The 16,140-nt window shown below is 41.8% G+C and overlaps 2 protein-coding genes across 4 annotated transcripts in view; one reads left to right on the top strand and one right to left on the bottom strand.

Annotated features, from left to right (window-relative positions):
- ASPSCR1 (ASPSCR1 tether for SLC2A4, UBX domain containing) overlaps positions 1-12,205 on the top strand; it is a 47,506-nt gene extending 35,301 nt beyond the window's left edge. The window contains exons 13-16 of the mRNA XM_042802689.1: positions 8,364-8,415; positions 9,120-9,189; positions 9,518-9,705; positions 11,055-12,205. Coding sequence (XP_042658623.1) covers positions 8,364-8,415; positions 9,120-9,189; positions 9,518-9,705; positions 11,055-11,068 — 324 coding nt within the window. The 3' untranslated portion in view covers positions 11,069-12,205. The remainder of the gene's footprint in view (positions 1-8,363; positions 8,416-9,119; positions 9,190-9,517; positions 9,706-11,054) is intronic.
- Positions 12,206-14,557: 2,352 nt separating this feature from the next.
- On the bottom strand, positions 14,558-16,118 carry CENPX (centromere protein X). 3 transcript variants are annotated; one of them, XM_042802690.1, is made up of 5 exons: positions 16,061-16,118; positions 15,922-15,973; positions 15,800-15,853; positions 15,383-15,552; positions 14,558-15,265 (listed from the first exon to the last, which is right to left on the bottom strand). In XM_042802690.1, the coding sequence occupies exons 1-5, from the start codon at positions 16,091-16,093 to the stop codon at positions 15,251-15,253; spliced, it is 324 nt and encodes a 107-aa protein (XP_042658624.1). In that variant the 5' UTR covers positions 16,094-16,118; the 3' UTR covers positions 14,558-15,250. The 3 variants fall into 3 exon arrangements, with proteins under 3 accessions (XP_042658624.1, XP_042658625.1, XP_042658626.1); XM_042802691.1 differs by having other exon boundaries at positions 15,383-15,546; XM_042802692.1 differs by having other exon boundaries at positions 15,383-15,471.
- Positions 16,119-16,140: the final 22 nt, after the last annotated feature.

The raw sequence follows: 16,140 nt of genomic DNA, 5'->3' as shown, positions 1-16,140 counted from the left end.
GAAGTGTTTTATAATGTTCTGCTCTCCAGAACTGATCAACTGCAGGCTTCCCTGTTGTAGCACTTGGCTTTGGGTTCCTTATAGCTCTAGTTGCTTGTTTGTGTTTTTCTCGGCTAGCTGAGGTTTACAGAGTTGTTTCTTAGCTTCTTTCTCCTCCCAGAAACAGGCACTTGTATAGTGCCTATCTGGGGTGCGTTAGTGGAAAAAATTATTGATTGCTGAGTTAATACTAGGAAAGAGTTAGCAGAAGGTAAGAATACCAGCCACTGGAAAAGTCAAGGCAGCAAAGAGGGCAGGAGGCCATCGTCTGTCTTCAGAGGAGCTAAAGGAATCCACAGGCTTCCACATAAATATTTAGATCTTCTAATCAGATCTTAGAGTGCACCAAGTGTTTCCTCTGGCATGTACTGTGGGGCAGAAATCCAGAGGAGCTGTTTGTTCCTTTCTTTGACTTTGGTTCTGTTTCCATATCCTATTTGTTAATGCCAGTTTGGGCAATACATCTGGCATGCTTGTTCAGTGAAGCCGACTACGAATTGAGCAGTGTGAAGCCTTCTCTGCTTTTGGCAAGAGTCTAAATGCAATTTCAGAAAAAATTACTTCATCAGAGTCAGTCCGTCGGAGGTATTTCCAGTGGCAGACCTTGCGGTTATTCCACTCATTAGCAAAGAAAATGGCAATTAATAGTGAAATTCATCCAGCCCAGAGGACGGCATTCACCTTTCTGTATGCAGTCTTAGCCCTTTACTTATCCATTCAGGATTTTCTCATCTGACTAGATTTTGGTAGCAATCTTGCCTCCTGTTTGTCTTGTGAGGTCTGTTGACTATGCTTGCAAAGGCTGTCCGTAATTGCTTGTTATGCTGACTTCAAGTAAGGCTAGGCACTTCAGTCTGGACGAGGGCCTTACTTGTATGACCGAGTTTAGAGTGGAAATTCTGCCCAAAATGTTCTCTCTTCTACTGTCGATTTTGGAAGCCGGATTTTTCTGATCTCGGTTCAAGGGCTCAATGAATGTTCTTTATACCTGGCTTCCTTCTTAAGTAGACTTCTCAAAATAGTGCTTTCAAATCTTATCTTTGCCCTGTGAATTTTAAAGGTCCCTTGCTCTGGCTGGATCAGACCTTCTCCGTATTGGCTGCAGAATTTCCATCATCTTTGGCAGTTGCAGTTCACATTGAGCAGCTTTGTTCTCAGGTTATAAACACGAACCACTTAGTTTGCCCCTTTCACCATGACCGTAGTGTTTATTTCTGTTTCAACGATGCTTTGCAGTCCTGCTGGGGAAGCTTTTGATCCACCGGCTTTCCAGTTGAATTTTCCAAGAGCTAGTTTATGTGTTTGGGGTGTGTGTACTATGCAGTATTTCATGTTGGTAGCTTGGGTTTCTCCTTCCATGCGCGTGTTCCTTTGAAGTGCTTATTTTCTTATTCATCTTTTAACATCAAACTAACAGCAGACCTGTGGCACTCTAATCTTTTCAGATCATGTAACGGAAAGAATGCTTCTCGTTCTGGCAGCTGCAAGTTCCCTTTAGACAGCAGTCTCTGCCTAGTCTGAAAGCATCACTCTGTCACTGAACAGAATAACTGCATGGTAATAATGTACGTGTTTTGCAATACTCTGTTGGAGGATTTTTTGAATGTGTGTGTCTGGAGATACCTAGTGAAGGAGGAAATATTGAGATGTTACTTGGGGAGGGTTCTGCCTGAAATCTTTTCTGTGCCCTGGAGAACAAGTTACTAAAACATGCAATAGAACAAAGCAGAACTATTTCTCTCGTGTATCACAGAAGAATGTTGTTCTAGTGTAGATATTTTTGTCATGGAATGCAAGATGCAGTAGCCCCAGTATACCATTCTACAGCCAGGATGCCCTGCTGTCATAAACCACGCTCACCACTATGGTGTCTGAGTAACTGCACTCTGCCTGTCTGAAATAAAACTCTGAGTTACTTAGCTACATGGTTTCAGACTAAATGTGGCTTTGAGTAACAGGCTGGTCTTCAGTTTTCACAAAGGGAAAGCCTTCATTTAAACTTCTGCAACTGTAACTAAGTAAACTGATGAAGCTGTGTTATTTAGGCCTTATTAAAATCTGAGGAGTTGGTCATTTGGAGTGATACTCCTTAAATGGGGAGGACAGTAAGCATGACATTGGCTTCCCCCACTTCTTGACCCATCAGTGACTTTCTGATCCCTTCAGAAGAGAGTTGTCCTGTGATTAAGGCCTTGATGGGACTCTGGAGACTTACTCAGTTCTCATTTCTGCTACTGCCATCCTGTGTGACCTTGAAAAAGTTACTTAATATCTTTAGGTCTCAGTTTTTCATCTGTACCAAAAAACCCCCAACCCAAACCAAAAAACCCTGAAACATCATACTTTCTTATATTTTAATTTATATTGCATGTTGCTGCTCATTACGTGTATGTAATTGCACAATGGGACACTTTTTTCAATTGGATTTCTAGGTGCTGTTGCAATAAAAATAGTAATCTAACCATATCTTGTAAATATGCCTTGCATGGTATGATTTTATAATTCAGTAGATTAATGTTATCTCTTTTCCTGGTCAGAATGGCATTGTATCTTTGGCTGAAATCAAAGCAGCAAGGAAGAGAAATACTGGATGTTAGAGTGTAGTAACTAGCTGTTGACTCATTCATATTGTAGTAATTCTTTGCATATAACTGAATGGAGTTTTTTGAATATTTGTTTCAAACAACCGGTGATTCTTTTGGTCAATCTGACAGACTCAGTGTGACTCTGAAGAAGTTTCTAAATCGGTTTTGATTCACAGATATTCCTATAAGAATCCTATGCAGTGAGGTTAAGAACTGCAGAGTTCTTCTAGAGACATTGATATATGCATTAGAACAACTGCAAATGAAGAAATACCAGCTGACTTGAGAATATAGTTTTCAGGTAATGGTCTGCCTGGTATTTGATTCTTACATTCTTAGCAGTGTTAGAGAATACTGAAAGCTCCAACTTTGTTCTGTATGTTTTCCTGGACTGCAGCTACTAAAGCCTTCTCATCTTTATGCCAAGACATTCTTTGGCCAGTGGGATCATTCCACTGGCTTTTTTTTTTTTTTTTTTTTTTTTTTTTTTTAAATGTGAAATTGGTGCTGATTTAAATACTTTTGTGTTGCAAAAAAAATCTTAGACAGCGTTATGTCCTGCCAGTGCTAGCTGCTTTCTGTACTGGACCCTTAGTAAGTGCTGAAGTTGGGATTGTACCTGAGAATTCTGCACAAAGGAAGCTAGACAAAGGCTTGTGTGAATGAGTCAATAGTCTACTGGAATTGAAGAAAAGGAACTTATTGGATGTAATTTGGCAAGAGGGCACTCTGTGTTGGCTGACTGAGGAAAGGATAGGGACGCAGGGAAATGAGCCATGGGAAGGAGGTTGCCTTCTGTATACTTGTGAGCTGCTGTCTAGTTCCCTTAAGTTTCTTTTAATTGAAAGATTTTGAACTGAAACATTTGGACTGATGTTTTGCCAACAGTGGGAAATGGTTGTGGACGTGGCTCCTGAAACTTAGAACTATGGTTATTTGTCAACCTGTGAGTAAATAGGGTAGAGGTTTATATTGGGGCACATTCTGTCTGTGTGTTTGTGTGGTTGAGTGTGTCTGTCTAGTTCTTAGTCTGTGCTTCTCACTCTATTTTTCTCTTTGTGCCTCATGCAGGCCCTGCCATGAATTTTTTCTGACCCCTTGGGGCCATTCCCACATGAAGCTTTGATGTGTGTGCCCAGAGCTTGATTGACAAGGAAGTTTCGGTGGCGGCAGCAGGGAAACGAAGAGAAAAGGGCAGGGCTTTGAACTAAAGGGCTTTGAGCTCTGAGATGCTGTGCTTACTTATCTCCTTCAGAATGTTAATTATTTACCAAGATAATTGGTTGGGAGGGGAAAAAAAGAGAGGGGAGGTTATTAAAAAATTCCAACACTAACACGCTACAAAAACCTCATTTTCCAACTTGCAGCTGGCATGAAAAGGATGTTGTGTGTAAAAGGGCTTGAGTGTATGTGTGTTGGGGGGGAGGCCCTTTTTAAGGCACCCATTTCCTAAATAGAGGGATCCCTTCAGACGAATGCAGCGGAAACATCAAAGCTTTTGCAAGAGTTTTCTCTGGGGTTTCTAAACCGTGTCTGGTACTTTTTAATTAAAAAAGTTTATGGAGAGCCGTCTTTGTGACTGGAGCAGGCAACCTTAGGCTCTGTTGATTGAGGAGTGAAATGTTAAAAGACCTAATAAATAATGATTTCTGCTAAAATGTCAGTTCAAGGATGTGAAGATGCCTGGCTACTTTAACAGAAGCTGAGACTTGGAGAAGACTGATGAATGTCTCCTACTTCAATCTAACATGATGTAGGCCATACCGTATGTGAAAGTCTCCTACAGCCTTTGGATTAATGTAAAAAAGTTTGTAATACCATATACTCATTTGAAGTTTGTAGTCTGGAAGATAGGTGAAGCTGTTTCATTTTTGCCTTCAGTTAATACAGTTTTATTAGTCTCTGCATTAGGTAGCAATCCATAGACTCTTCCGTGAAGATCAGGGTTCCTTTGAGTTCTGGTGGTTGCTGTGCTGGATCAGGTCCAAGGACCGTCATTCCAGTATCCTGACTGTGCTGATGATGGCAACAGAGGTTCAAGAAAATTCAAGAGTAGGCAGCCTGCCCTGCACAGTTTCAAAGTATGCACTAATGATATGAAGAGGGGCAGTTGCTTTTATTTATTTATTTATTGGATCAAAGTGGGAAATTCTTTGTTACTGTTTTGCCAGGGTAAACATAGACCATTAATCAACATTTTCTGTACAGATTCTGGCTATGGCAGTACTTAACTTTTTTATGCTATGAAGATTTGGTTTCTTTACCTGTCTCTTGGTATATGGCCTTCCAAAAGTTTGAAATAATTGTTTCAGCTAGTTTTTCTTTATGTAGTATTATACTGACCTGTTAATTCTGATAATAAGCATGATATTTTTCTTTCAGAATCCTTACTGGTACAGCTGGTTATACCACATCATATTAATCTTCTGCATATCACTTAAAAATACAAGCCTGTGCTTGCAGCAGTGTCTGTTTTTAGTGCAAAGCTTAATAATTTTAAATCTCTTACTCTGCAGTCCCTTAAGAACACTTGAATGTTCCATCTAGACGTGGTGACGACGTGCTTTTTAATGTATCACTTGGTTCCAGCACCAGTTTTTCTACTGCTTAATTTCTTTGTGTGTGAGGTCAGGCTATAATCACTATAAGTGGCAGATCATGCTATAATCACTGTAAGTGGCAGAGCAAGCTTCATAGGTGTGTACCCTTCTCACTTACCTGCAGTTGGTTTTGTGATTCCTCAGCTGAACCAGCGGGACTGTGAGTCCAGTTTTACAGCTTCTCTGATGCCCAGCTAAGGACCAAAAGATAATAAAGGGACTGATGCATCTGACATGGGGAGAGACAGAGAGAGCTGGGGTTGTTAAGCCTGGAAAAGAGAAGGCTTTGCGTGAGTCTTGTCGATGTGTACAATAAACATGATGGGAAACAGCAAGGAAAATGGGCCAGACTTTTCTCAGTGGTACCCAATAAAAGGACAAGAAGAAATGGAAACGAATTACGGGAACTTCCATTGAAAGGAAATAAAATAAAAACAAAAAAACAAACAAACAAAAAAAAACAACATAAAACCAAGCCCACTGGAAGTATGGTCTAACACTGGAACAGCTTGCTTAGTTGGTCCTTGTTGATATGCAGAACCCAACTGAACATCAGGGTCTTGAGAAACCTGCTTTAGTTGACCCTGACTAGACAGTCTTCAGGTGTTCTTTCCAACCTCAGCTGTTCAGTGGGAGCAATGATGTTGCAGGATATTTCTGCCCTGTTAGCTGCTCAGTCTTACCCACATTGTAGTTTGTTGCAGATTGAGAATAAAGTTACTCTTCTCCAGATCTCCCATCTCCCTGATGATAAAACCGATCCAAAGAAGTCCTTGAAGTTCTCTAATTGTATTCCTTAATAATTAGTGGCCCAACCAATTATTTTAGTGACTTCCTTTGTCTGAACTTCTTATTGTAAATTTTTGTTTTAGGGACCTCAGAAGCTACCAAATTGAAAGATCTTTGTTATTTTTTTTAAAATTATGGACAAAGGGTAATATTTGCTAGTTTGCTTTAATGCTTGCTTCCCTGCTTGCTTTTTGTAAGTAGGGCTGTACAGCATTTCTGAGACTCCATTTTTTCCATGTAATGTTTATTCAACAGCTAGGGATTCAATAGCTAAGGATTTTACCTCCATTTCCTGGAACTTCCAGGTCTTTGTTCAGCATGCTTAATTTTGTTAACTCTCTCTTTCTGAAATACAATGTTTGCATTAATTGTTCATATATTTTCATTTCTTATGGCATGGAATTTTATTGCATTGTGATCATTGTTTTTTATTGCCTTCAATCTGATCCTATATGTTAATTAGGACTAGGTGAAAATAAATTATTTTCTTTTATGTTTATAATTATTTGTTCAGTAGGTCATCATTTGAGCTAGGGACAAATTACTTCTCAACAGTATAATGCCATTTAATGTGTTAGTATGTTGAACATAATTAATATTTTGTATTGAGTTTTATTCAGTATATATTTGTGCGAAGGTAGTTGAATAAAAGTATTTAGCCATGACATAAGAGACTAAGTATAAAGCAATGAAAGGAGAAGATGGTGAGAATGGGCTTTGTCAACATAAGTTGTCAGAAGCTTCATCATTTTGATTTGCTGCTGTTTAAAATTAGAGGAAAAAACCACAAGTGAACTGCAACAAGCCAGATACTTGTTACATTTGAGTAACTTGTGAGACATCAGTTGCCATCTCATTCTTCCTGTGTGATGGGTTTACATGTTAAAATGGGGGAAACTGAAGTATAAAGTGGTGTAGTAAATTTACAAACAGGTTAAATTAGGAACCAGACCTGCTGAGTAGAACTGTAGATGTTTCCACTTTTCTTTTTTTTTCCCTCTCTCTATTTTTCTGTGCACGCCCCCCCACCCCCCTCCAGCTCCCTCCCCCTGCAGAGAGCATTTCTTCTCTGTGGAGTGGTAGTTAATGGTAGAGTGGCAAAAGCTGACTCTGGCTTTACTGCACTTCTGGGTTGCAGAAGGAAGAGTGTGTTCTCTTAGACTGTGAGCTAATGAGAACTCTATTTAATGTGGGTTTTGTGTATGCATTTGACCAGAAATTGCTTGTTGTTGTGGAGCACTGAAGAGGTAGGTGAAAATATAACAGTCAAGATAATGTGGTGCATACCTTTCTGGGGCCATTCTCAGTAAGACAGGCAGTGTCTCCCACCTTCCACTCATGTGGCCAGCCTGGCACTGTGGTATTATCCTTTTATCATAGCTCTTTCTATATGGAGACAGTACTTATGAGTTTGCAGACTCAATAAATTTACATGCTTTAACTTACTTTCACTTGATTCAGTGCTTCATGACCAGTATGTGGGGGTTTTTTAAGGTGTGCCACAAAGTGTAATTAAAGCACACACTGAATTAATTCTGATTTGACTGGCTGACATCTCAAATAACAGTCAGAGAAGAATTGTTGAAAAACATAGTTCACGTGCCGGAATTAGTTCTGACCACACTCTGTTCATTATTTTTATCTGGTTTGGCGGTAGATATATAAAAATACAAAATAATAATATTTGCAGATGAAATAAAGATCATCAGACTGATAAATGCAGACATGAAAAAGGCAGTCCTGCAGTTATCTGGGTCACATAATGAGCTAAATTGATGAAAAAAAAATGTTTGAATGTGGCAATTATTCTAACAAGTAGGAACTAGGAATTCAGACTGGATTTATAAAAGGATAGCCTGCATCCTGGAAACCTGTTAAGCAGACAAATTCCAACTAGAGACAAGGTATAAATGTAATAGAATAATCTATTCTAGATTTCTGAGGGCATAGCTGGATTTTCCTTCTCTTACTGTCAGCCACTCAGGTCTTTGAAGATTCTTAATCATGCTTATGTTATCTGCTCAGCAGTGGAGAATGTGGGTGAAATATAGTGGCCCAAGATACAGGGACAGAGGAGAACAAGTGACAGGCCATCAGCACAGTGAGCATTTGCTGTACAGGTCTTGTCATCTCTGTGTAGTAGAATAAATCATCGAATTTTCCTTCATGTCTTACTCTGAGTGCCCTGGTCTCTACAGAAATTTAGCCTTTTCTGAATTATAGATGGTTTGGTGACCTCAACTTGAACTCTGTGAATTTGTCTGTAGCTCTCTAAACTGTCTCTAATGTTCACAGTGAACTCTGAAAGCATCTACAATCAGTGATCTCTTCTTTTCTCCTCTTGCTGCAGGCTAAACTCTTTCCAACTGCTGTCATTCATTTTGGATCTGAGGAGTGCAGGGGTGAGTGAATTTCCTCTTCAGCTGACTGTATAGCTCCTATAGTAGACCCAAAAGAATTACATCCTTACATTCTGAGTTCTTCTGACAGGAGATAATGCAGTCCTTGAAAATGCTGGTAGATGTTCCCATTCTGAATGGCTGAAGCTCTTCAGAGCTAGCTTGGTCAGTTAACTTGAGTAGAAATATAAACATAGTACCTTTCTTATGAGATTTGTTAGGCTATGGAGTAGGCATTGTCTACTATGAGGGCAAGAATGATAGAAGAAAGACTCTGTAGAACAGATTTCCTTTGTTCAAAATGTTAACTAGACAAATTATTATAAAACACTTTTAGAGACTTCGCTGTTGTAATGGACTGGCTGGAGATGGGAAAACAGATCTGAATCATTGATTCTTTGACACTGCTCGTTTATGCTTAGAATCTCTGTTTCTCCCAGAGATTAAAGCATGCTTTGGCTTTACATAAAAGTTTCTGAGATGCAGTGACACTGAAAGAAAATGTGAAGATCTTGAGGTTTGAATGATAAAATAATGCATCTTGAGTTATGAAAGAAACTGTCATAGTTTAAAAGAGTCCTGTGTCATCTGGGGGAAGGTGATGGAGTTTTACTATTGTATACTAGTCAAGCCAAGAGCTATGCAACGGTGTGGTGATTGATGTGTCTCTGTTACCAAACAATTGTTTGGGTTTCATTTTTAAACAGATTGTTACCTGAGATCAGACCTGCTGAGCTCTGTGGTTTCCCCTTCTGCAGCTGATTTATTAGTAGCCAGGTATGTTGGGACTGAATAGAGCTGCAAATGGGTGAGTATTTCAGGGATGGGAACCATGAAACGAGCCCATCTTACTACAAAGAAATGTGCTCTGAAGATACTAGGACTTAATTTTCTCCTGAAACAGTCATTGTCATACGTGACTTCATAGCTTTGTGAGTCCTTTGCAAAGTAGAATTTTGGTGACTAAATCAAGGAAATCCTATGGCTTTTATAATGAAAAAGAGCCTTTTGAATCTGACTTTATAATTTTAAAGGTGGTGGTGGTGGTACAAGGAGCTATTATGAAAAAATGAAGCTTAATCTACTTGCTTATTTTCTTCCTCAGATGTTTGTCCAAAACATTAGTTCCTTCTGCTTCATCATCTTTAGAATCAACAGTTCCATCCCTATCTAAACCAGAAGTGGGAAGTGATAAAAAGACTGATGAGCAGCAAGAACCAGCAAGTGTGCGTGAAGCTCCACAGGTGTTGAGAAGGGCCCCTGGGAAAATACCCAAATGGCTGAAGCTGCCAGGTATCATGAAATCAAAGAAGAGCTCTTCTCATTCTGAACTCCACAGAAAGGCAGGCTCCTTTGTGCTAAATGTGTTGGATGTTGACAATATTCTTGAAGATGTCAGCATAAGGCTTGCAGGACATTTAGTTCAATGCTTATTGATCACAAATCAGCTTGTGACTTAAACCTCGGCCTTCACTGGAGAAGTATCTGAATGCAGGCTCTGTTGAGGCTGATGTTGAGTCTGGTGTCTAATCTGTATGCTTGCAGCATTCTTAACTATGTTCTAGGCTTAATGTGTTGAGTTCTTAACTATGCTGGTGTAATTCAGATACTAATAGGCATGATATTCTACATACCAACGGCCCATGTCACCTCCTAAATATCTGTCATTATTTTTCCTTTGCTAGTATAGTCTGTTTCAGTACTTGATATTTTTTTTGAGTTGGTCTTTCTGGTTTTAATCTTCTCTGCAAAACGGTAGTGGTTTTCCATAGTTAAGATTGCAACCAAGTTTCCATTAAGAATGTTGTCTTGGTTTATCCTGATCAGAAAACTTGTTTTTAGTCCCAGAACCAATAGCTTATGTGTGGCTTTATATGAGAATTTATACAAAATATGAAGTAACTAAAAGAAGGGGTCCTGAATTAAACAATGAGCAATATTCGCTTCTTAAAGCAGTGGCAAGGAAAAGAAGAAGGTGAAAAAAAGAAGACAGACATTCAATCAACCCCCTTAATGGCAAGAAAACTAGGAAGAATTATATGGCATTCACTGTCTAATAATGCCAAATGTTAACTTCCTGAGTGAGGATTCTAGTATTTGATTCTGGAAGATAGTGTTGGGCCAGCAGCTCCAGCAAGTATAGCATAAGGTGTGAAATGATTACTGGAAGGCTGTGAACAGTGGGTTGGTGTGTTTCCTTGCTGTGGCTGGTCTGGTTTAGACTGGTACTGGGATTCTGATGCAGATCACGTGGGAAATAGTAGATGCTGTTTCCAGTAAAGATACATGTCCAGTATGCTTGAAGCATTCCACTTAACCTTCTTTCCCAAGTAAAGATTGTCTGGATAAAGTACAAAATAACATCTTGCTTACCTGTGCAGGTTACCCATTAACAGCTGGTATGAAAGGTTTATAACATGATCTAACATGCATGTTAATAACATGTAGGATGAAGTTCCCTGCTCTGAAAGTTATGATGTATTCACCATTCCATCTTCCTACCAAGTGCTCCTGCACGCTACCCAACTGTTGCCTGATTACAGCAGTGTATAGAACCCTCAGCAAACAGATCTGTTACTGAGAAACGATACAGTGCAAATGATGTGGTTAAGTGTTTTAATGCTCTTATGTTTATTTTGTAGGTGGGAAGAGATGAAACGTTTTGGGCTGCTGGATCAGTGAGCGTCGGCTGTGCCTCTTTCCTGATGAATTTACTCAGAATGTATGAGAAATTGTTGGTGGCCCTTGAGAGATCTAATCTCTATTAATGTTAGTTATAAATAGAAAATTGCTATTTCAGATGCCAGTTTCACCTTTTGGAGGAGTGGAAGGCCTGTTTGTGGTCTTCATGACTACAGAAGCAAGGTTAGAGGTTAAATTCAAGATTTCTTGCATGCGAATAATATGAATAGAGAATTAAGGGGGAAATAATTCCAATATACTTTCTGTGAAGGACTTTGTTTCTGTTCATATTTTTAAATTAAAGTATTTCCAGTTCTACCTTCAGAAATAACTTGAGTCTGGCTGCTTGAATTCTAGCAGCAAAATACAATCTAATTCAGTTTTACCCGTAGTTAAGTGCCGCCTAGAACAAGAGTTCTCTCTGTTACTTGTTGGCTGGGGCTAGTGCTGCTGATAATTCTGGGCATAGATATCTGGAAAGTGAGCGAAGAGGAAGCACTTAGGTCACTTAAAACTGTTCAGATATGCTTTTCCTGTGAACCTCTTGGTCTGCTGCACTTGTATTATTTTCAGTTGCCAGAATCTTGTTAACAAAGAACACAGGTATCTGTTAATGGAATGCATGTGGAGTTTGTTTCTGCCCCAAGCTCTGTGTTTTATTTTCACTACATACAGTTAACATCAGTAATTACAGTTACAGTGAGGGGAAAATAAAAAAATCCAGTAAAAGGGTCTCTTCACGTGACCTTTGATCTATGGACATCTATGGTCCGAATGTTACCACAGCAGAGTAGCTGTTGTCTGCAGTATAGTTAGTGTATAGAGGGAAGCACTAGTCCAAATCTTGTCTACCTGCAGGTGTTGTACGAGGATGAATATTGTTGGTTAAAATTGCGCTAATACTGGAGATGAACTCTACAGTGCCACAGTAGCCATGGTGCTATATTTTATTTGAGGTCTTCTCCATGGATCAGTGATTCATATTGGACAGCTGGGGTTCCATGTTATGGTAATAACATGTTTTCCATTTTCCCTGTATAGACAATTACTCCTTGAACTACGTGTGCATCTGCACAATTTGTAGATGAAATAAAGCAGAGTGGCCATAGGAGGCCTTTTTGTCGGTCTCTTTGTTAATACGTTTCTTCCTCCAGTACTGAGTTTTTCTGTCAGTTCACAGGAACCTGCTCCCTTTTCAGTGGGCCTGTCATGCCTCATTCCCTTCCTCCTTTTTTTCTTTTTTTCTTTTTTTTTTTTTTTTTTTCAACAAAGCAAAACGAAGCTTTGTACCATCTGAATGAACTTCAAAGTGGCTAGAAAGGGCACCCAGGGTTCCTGGCACTTGTCATTGTCTCTGAGCCTGGCCAACATTTCCCTTCAGGTCTAATTACTTCCAAATGCTCCCAGATGCTTTGAAGAAACTCAGAGGGGGGGTGGGCATGAAAGAAAGGTGGAAGAGGAAAAAAGAGACTCAAAGTGGAGGGAGTTGAATGCTTTAGCAAACTTGTTGATTGATTTCTTATATGACACCCAAACATAAACAGGGAATGTGTGCGGCCGCTGGCAGTGGGGAATGCAGGAGCACTATGTACAGCTGCTGCTCTAAATCCTTGCTGTGAAAAGCAAGCCCTTCTGGCGCTCGACAGGCTATAAAATACATACTACAGCAAAACAAGAATTATTAAAATAGTGTTTAAAGTTTATTACTTTAGTGGATTAAGTGTGGGCTGAGCCTACACTCCATAGCACCTGAACCAAGATACAGGTAGTCCTATGTCAGGCTTACTCATTTCATAAAAGTCAGAGGTAGGCTGTAGTTGGAGTTGCTTTGCTGAATTTATGCAGGATATATCAGGAGGCAGCTAATAGCCATAGCTCATGATAGGTGATGATAGCTAGTGTTTTTGATTCACAGGGTTAGAATAAACAGAAGCAGACTGGTTGGTAGGAAGTTGTAGTGTGCTTTCAGATGTGATAGTCTTATTTGTTGAAGAGCACAGTCAACATTGAATAGTACTGATTTGCTTTTAGCTATTTTGATTTGACCAGTTTTGACAAGGAGCTAGCACCGTAACGTATCACCTACAAGTACCTGATACGGGAAAACAGAAGGAAAAGTTTAGGGACACAAGCAGCAATATCATTACTACTAGGGCAGTTTCATAGGTTAAGTAAAGGGATGAGGATTAGGAGACTTCATATTGCTAAATATGTGCATTACCTCAGTCAGTTCTGCCCGTTTTTCCCTTGTGTAACTCAGCTATGCATCAAACCCAATTTAATCTACTTCTCTTTCAGGCGAATGAAAAATTGGTACCTTCAACAGCTAGACCAAAGGTCTTATTCCCCTTTCCTTATGCAAAGAAGAGTTAGTTTTAGCTGCTGCTGCTATTAAATTACTGCTTTACTACTAACATTCACATCAGTGATCCTTTTCAGTCAAGAATGCTTGTGTATGGATCAGGTATGTCAGGGAAGTGAACTCGAGCCTTTTTAGGGCAGCAACTTTGAAAGACCTGTGTGTCAGTAGGAGTCAGAATGGGGTGAGAGATGAGGATTTGAAATTTGGAAAAGGCAAGAAAGTAGGAGTGAATTTTTTAAGAGGGACAAAATGCCCTGATATTTAAAACTGCAGGCTCTTCACTAAGCTAGTTGCTACAAGGATTCCTACCCTGTCACAGAACAATACATGCAGATACCCCATGAGCTGGACTTGTTTCAGTATCACTGCTGCTATAGTAGCTGAACTTATCCCTGGGGGTTCTGGGCATTCAAAGGTAGTATTGCATTTTTTTGCTATTGCCTTTTTTTACCATATGGTTGTGGGGCTGAAGGCTGAACTAGGTCAGTTCCTTCATTGGTTTCATTGTACAGCTGCACAAACAGTTGTCTTGGCAAGGAGGCTGCAGTGCAGAGGGATGGGGTGCTGCTTAAGCTGGTACTGTCATCAGAAAGAATGTGTATTAAATTGTGGTTTTAGCTGAACTTTCCAAGTGGCTGGTGTGATGACCCTGATAGCTTTTAGATGAAAGAGTACAGTGACCTAGTGAGCCTCTGCCTGCTACAGCTGTCAGTGGGGAAAAAAAAATTGCTTGCTATTGCTAATCGTAAAGACTACAGATAGCCAACAACCGAGAGTGTGCAATCCTTAAAACACACTGGTGTCAGCTGCTTTTCATGCAGCCTGCTATACATTTCCCAACAAAGCCAGTTCAGTTGTGTGGGTCCTGCCTACATGTGTAAGGTTTCTTATTTCACAGCTTCCCCCCTGGCCCCCCTGCTGGCTGAGGGGCCAGGCTGTCCCATGATGTGGGATTTTCACACATGCTGTTTGTTATTCTGTCCTTTTTCCTTTCGTCCTACAAGGATTTAGGGAAGAGGGTGGGTGAGGGGGAAACTTTGCAAGTCTTTGAAGCAACTTGACTTTTGATGATTAATTGCAGCAAAGAGCCTACACAAGGGAGGGAGACTCGGTTTTAATTTATTGATGTTTCTTCGTGAGAACAAATTTATAGCAGAGGGGAAGCAGCTTCTGAGGAGAATATCAAATGGTTAAAAGGTTCCAAGCATTCTTTGATGTCACAACCCTGAAGAAATACTGGAAGGTAGTGAGGGACAGACACTGTTTATTTATAAAATAAAGATCAGTTACCTGCTTTTTGGCAAGAGCCTGTGACTGAGCTCCTGTTAACAACCTATTCATTAGACAGGCTTGGATCTAGACCTAAAGTTTCTGCCAAAGCTGCCTGCTGAGGTGATGAGAGCCTGAAGTTTGGACATTTCCAGCCATTAAGTCTTTCCATGCATCTCTGTGAAGCAGCACCTGTTTCTCACATTAGCTGGGAAAGCAACTGCATCTTACCATGCTGTGAAGTACAGGCTACTGTTAAAGGAGTGAGGTTGCAAGATGGAAACCAGTTACACACGTAACTGACCAAAAAAAGCATGTGGCAGCCTCTTTTCAAAAACAGCATCTGACAGCACAGTTGCCTAGGGCTTTGTCATGCTTGGTAAAGGAGAGAGGAAGCAGAAGAAAAACGACAGAGAAATAAAAGTTGAGACTGTTCTTCCTAGAGCTAGACTGTGAGGATGCAGCAGATGTTCACTGCCCAGTCAGGATCTTCGGCTGGCCAGCCACATGTGCTTCATGAGGCCTCTAGAAATCTAGAAGCTGTAAGGAGAGAGCAGCAAGCCCATCAGCACATCTGCTGCGTGCCTGAAACATCTCCCAGAAGGAAGAGGACTAAGCTGCTTCTGCCCACATCCTTATCCGTCTACAGTTACGCACCAGCTGTGGCAGCACCTTCTCCAGGTGCTCAATATCCACTTTCTGCAGGTCCTCGGCCTGAGCTTGCCGTGCCGCTCGTGCCGCTGCTTCTGCAGTACAGGCGTAAGGAAGGAGTGAGGGGGGTCTCGGAGCTGGTCCCGGGTGTGCCGAGCCGGGCTCAGGGGCTGGTTCTCCGGCAGAAGATGGGAACGAGGTGGGCCCAGCTCCCCCGAGGGGGGCCCAGCTCCCCCGAGGGGGGCCCAGCTCCCCCGAGGGGGGCCCAGCTCCCCCGAGGGGGGCCTTCACCGGCCCCGCGAGGGGGCAGGGCGGGTGGGGCTGCTGCGTCGGAGGGGGGGGGCCCTCGGGCCGGTCACCGGCTGCTGTGACGGTTCAGGCTCACCCAGGGCCTGGCGCCGGCAGCGGGTGCAGCGCACTCACCTCGGACGAAGACGTTCAGCATCTCCGCCATCAGCAGCTGCGCGTCGCCCTGAACTGCAACGACAAAGCGCTGACGGGAGGCGGGGGCTCGCCCCGCCCGAGCCCGCCCGCCGCCCCGGTACCTCGCGTCCTCCCGTCGCGGAAGTGGAGGCGGAGCAGCCGGTCCGCGGTCTCCTGCACGGAGAGCGGAGCGGATGAGCGAGGCGGGAGCCCAGGCCGGGGCCGAGCCCCCCTCCTCCCCCCCGCTCGGTCCCGCCGCACCTTCCTGAAGCCGCCGCCGCCCCGGTCCGCCATGGCGCCTCGCGCGCGACCGGCCCCGCCCCCCGGAAGCGCGTGCCGCG

The sequence above is a fragment of the Tyto alba genome, unplaced genomic scaffold, assembly GCF_018691265.1.
Source record: "Tyto alba isolate M040663 unplaced genomic scaffold, T.alba_DEE_v4.0 Super-Scaffold_39, whole genome shotgun sequence".
Classification (NCBI taxonomy): Eukaryota; Metazoa; Chordata; class Aves; order Strigiformes; family Tytonidae; genus Tyto; species Tyto alba.
Note: the sequence above shows the minus strand (reverse complement) of the source record. Positions and strands in the feature narration are given on the sequence as shown.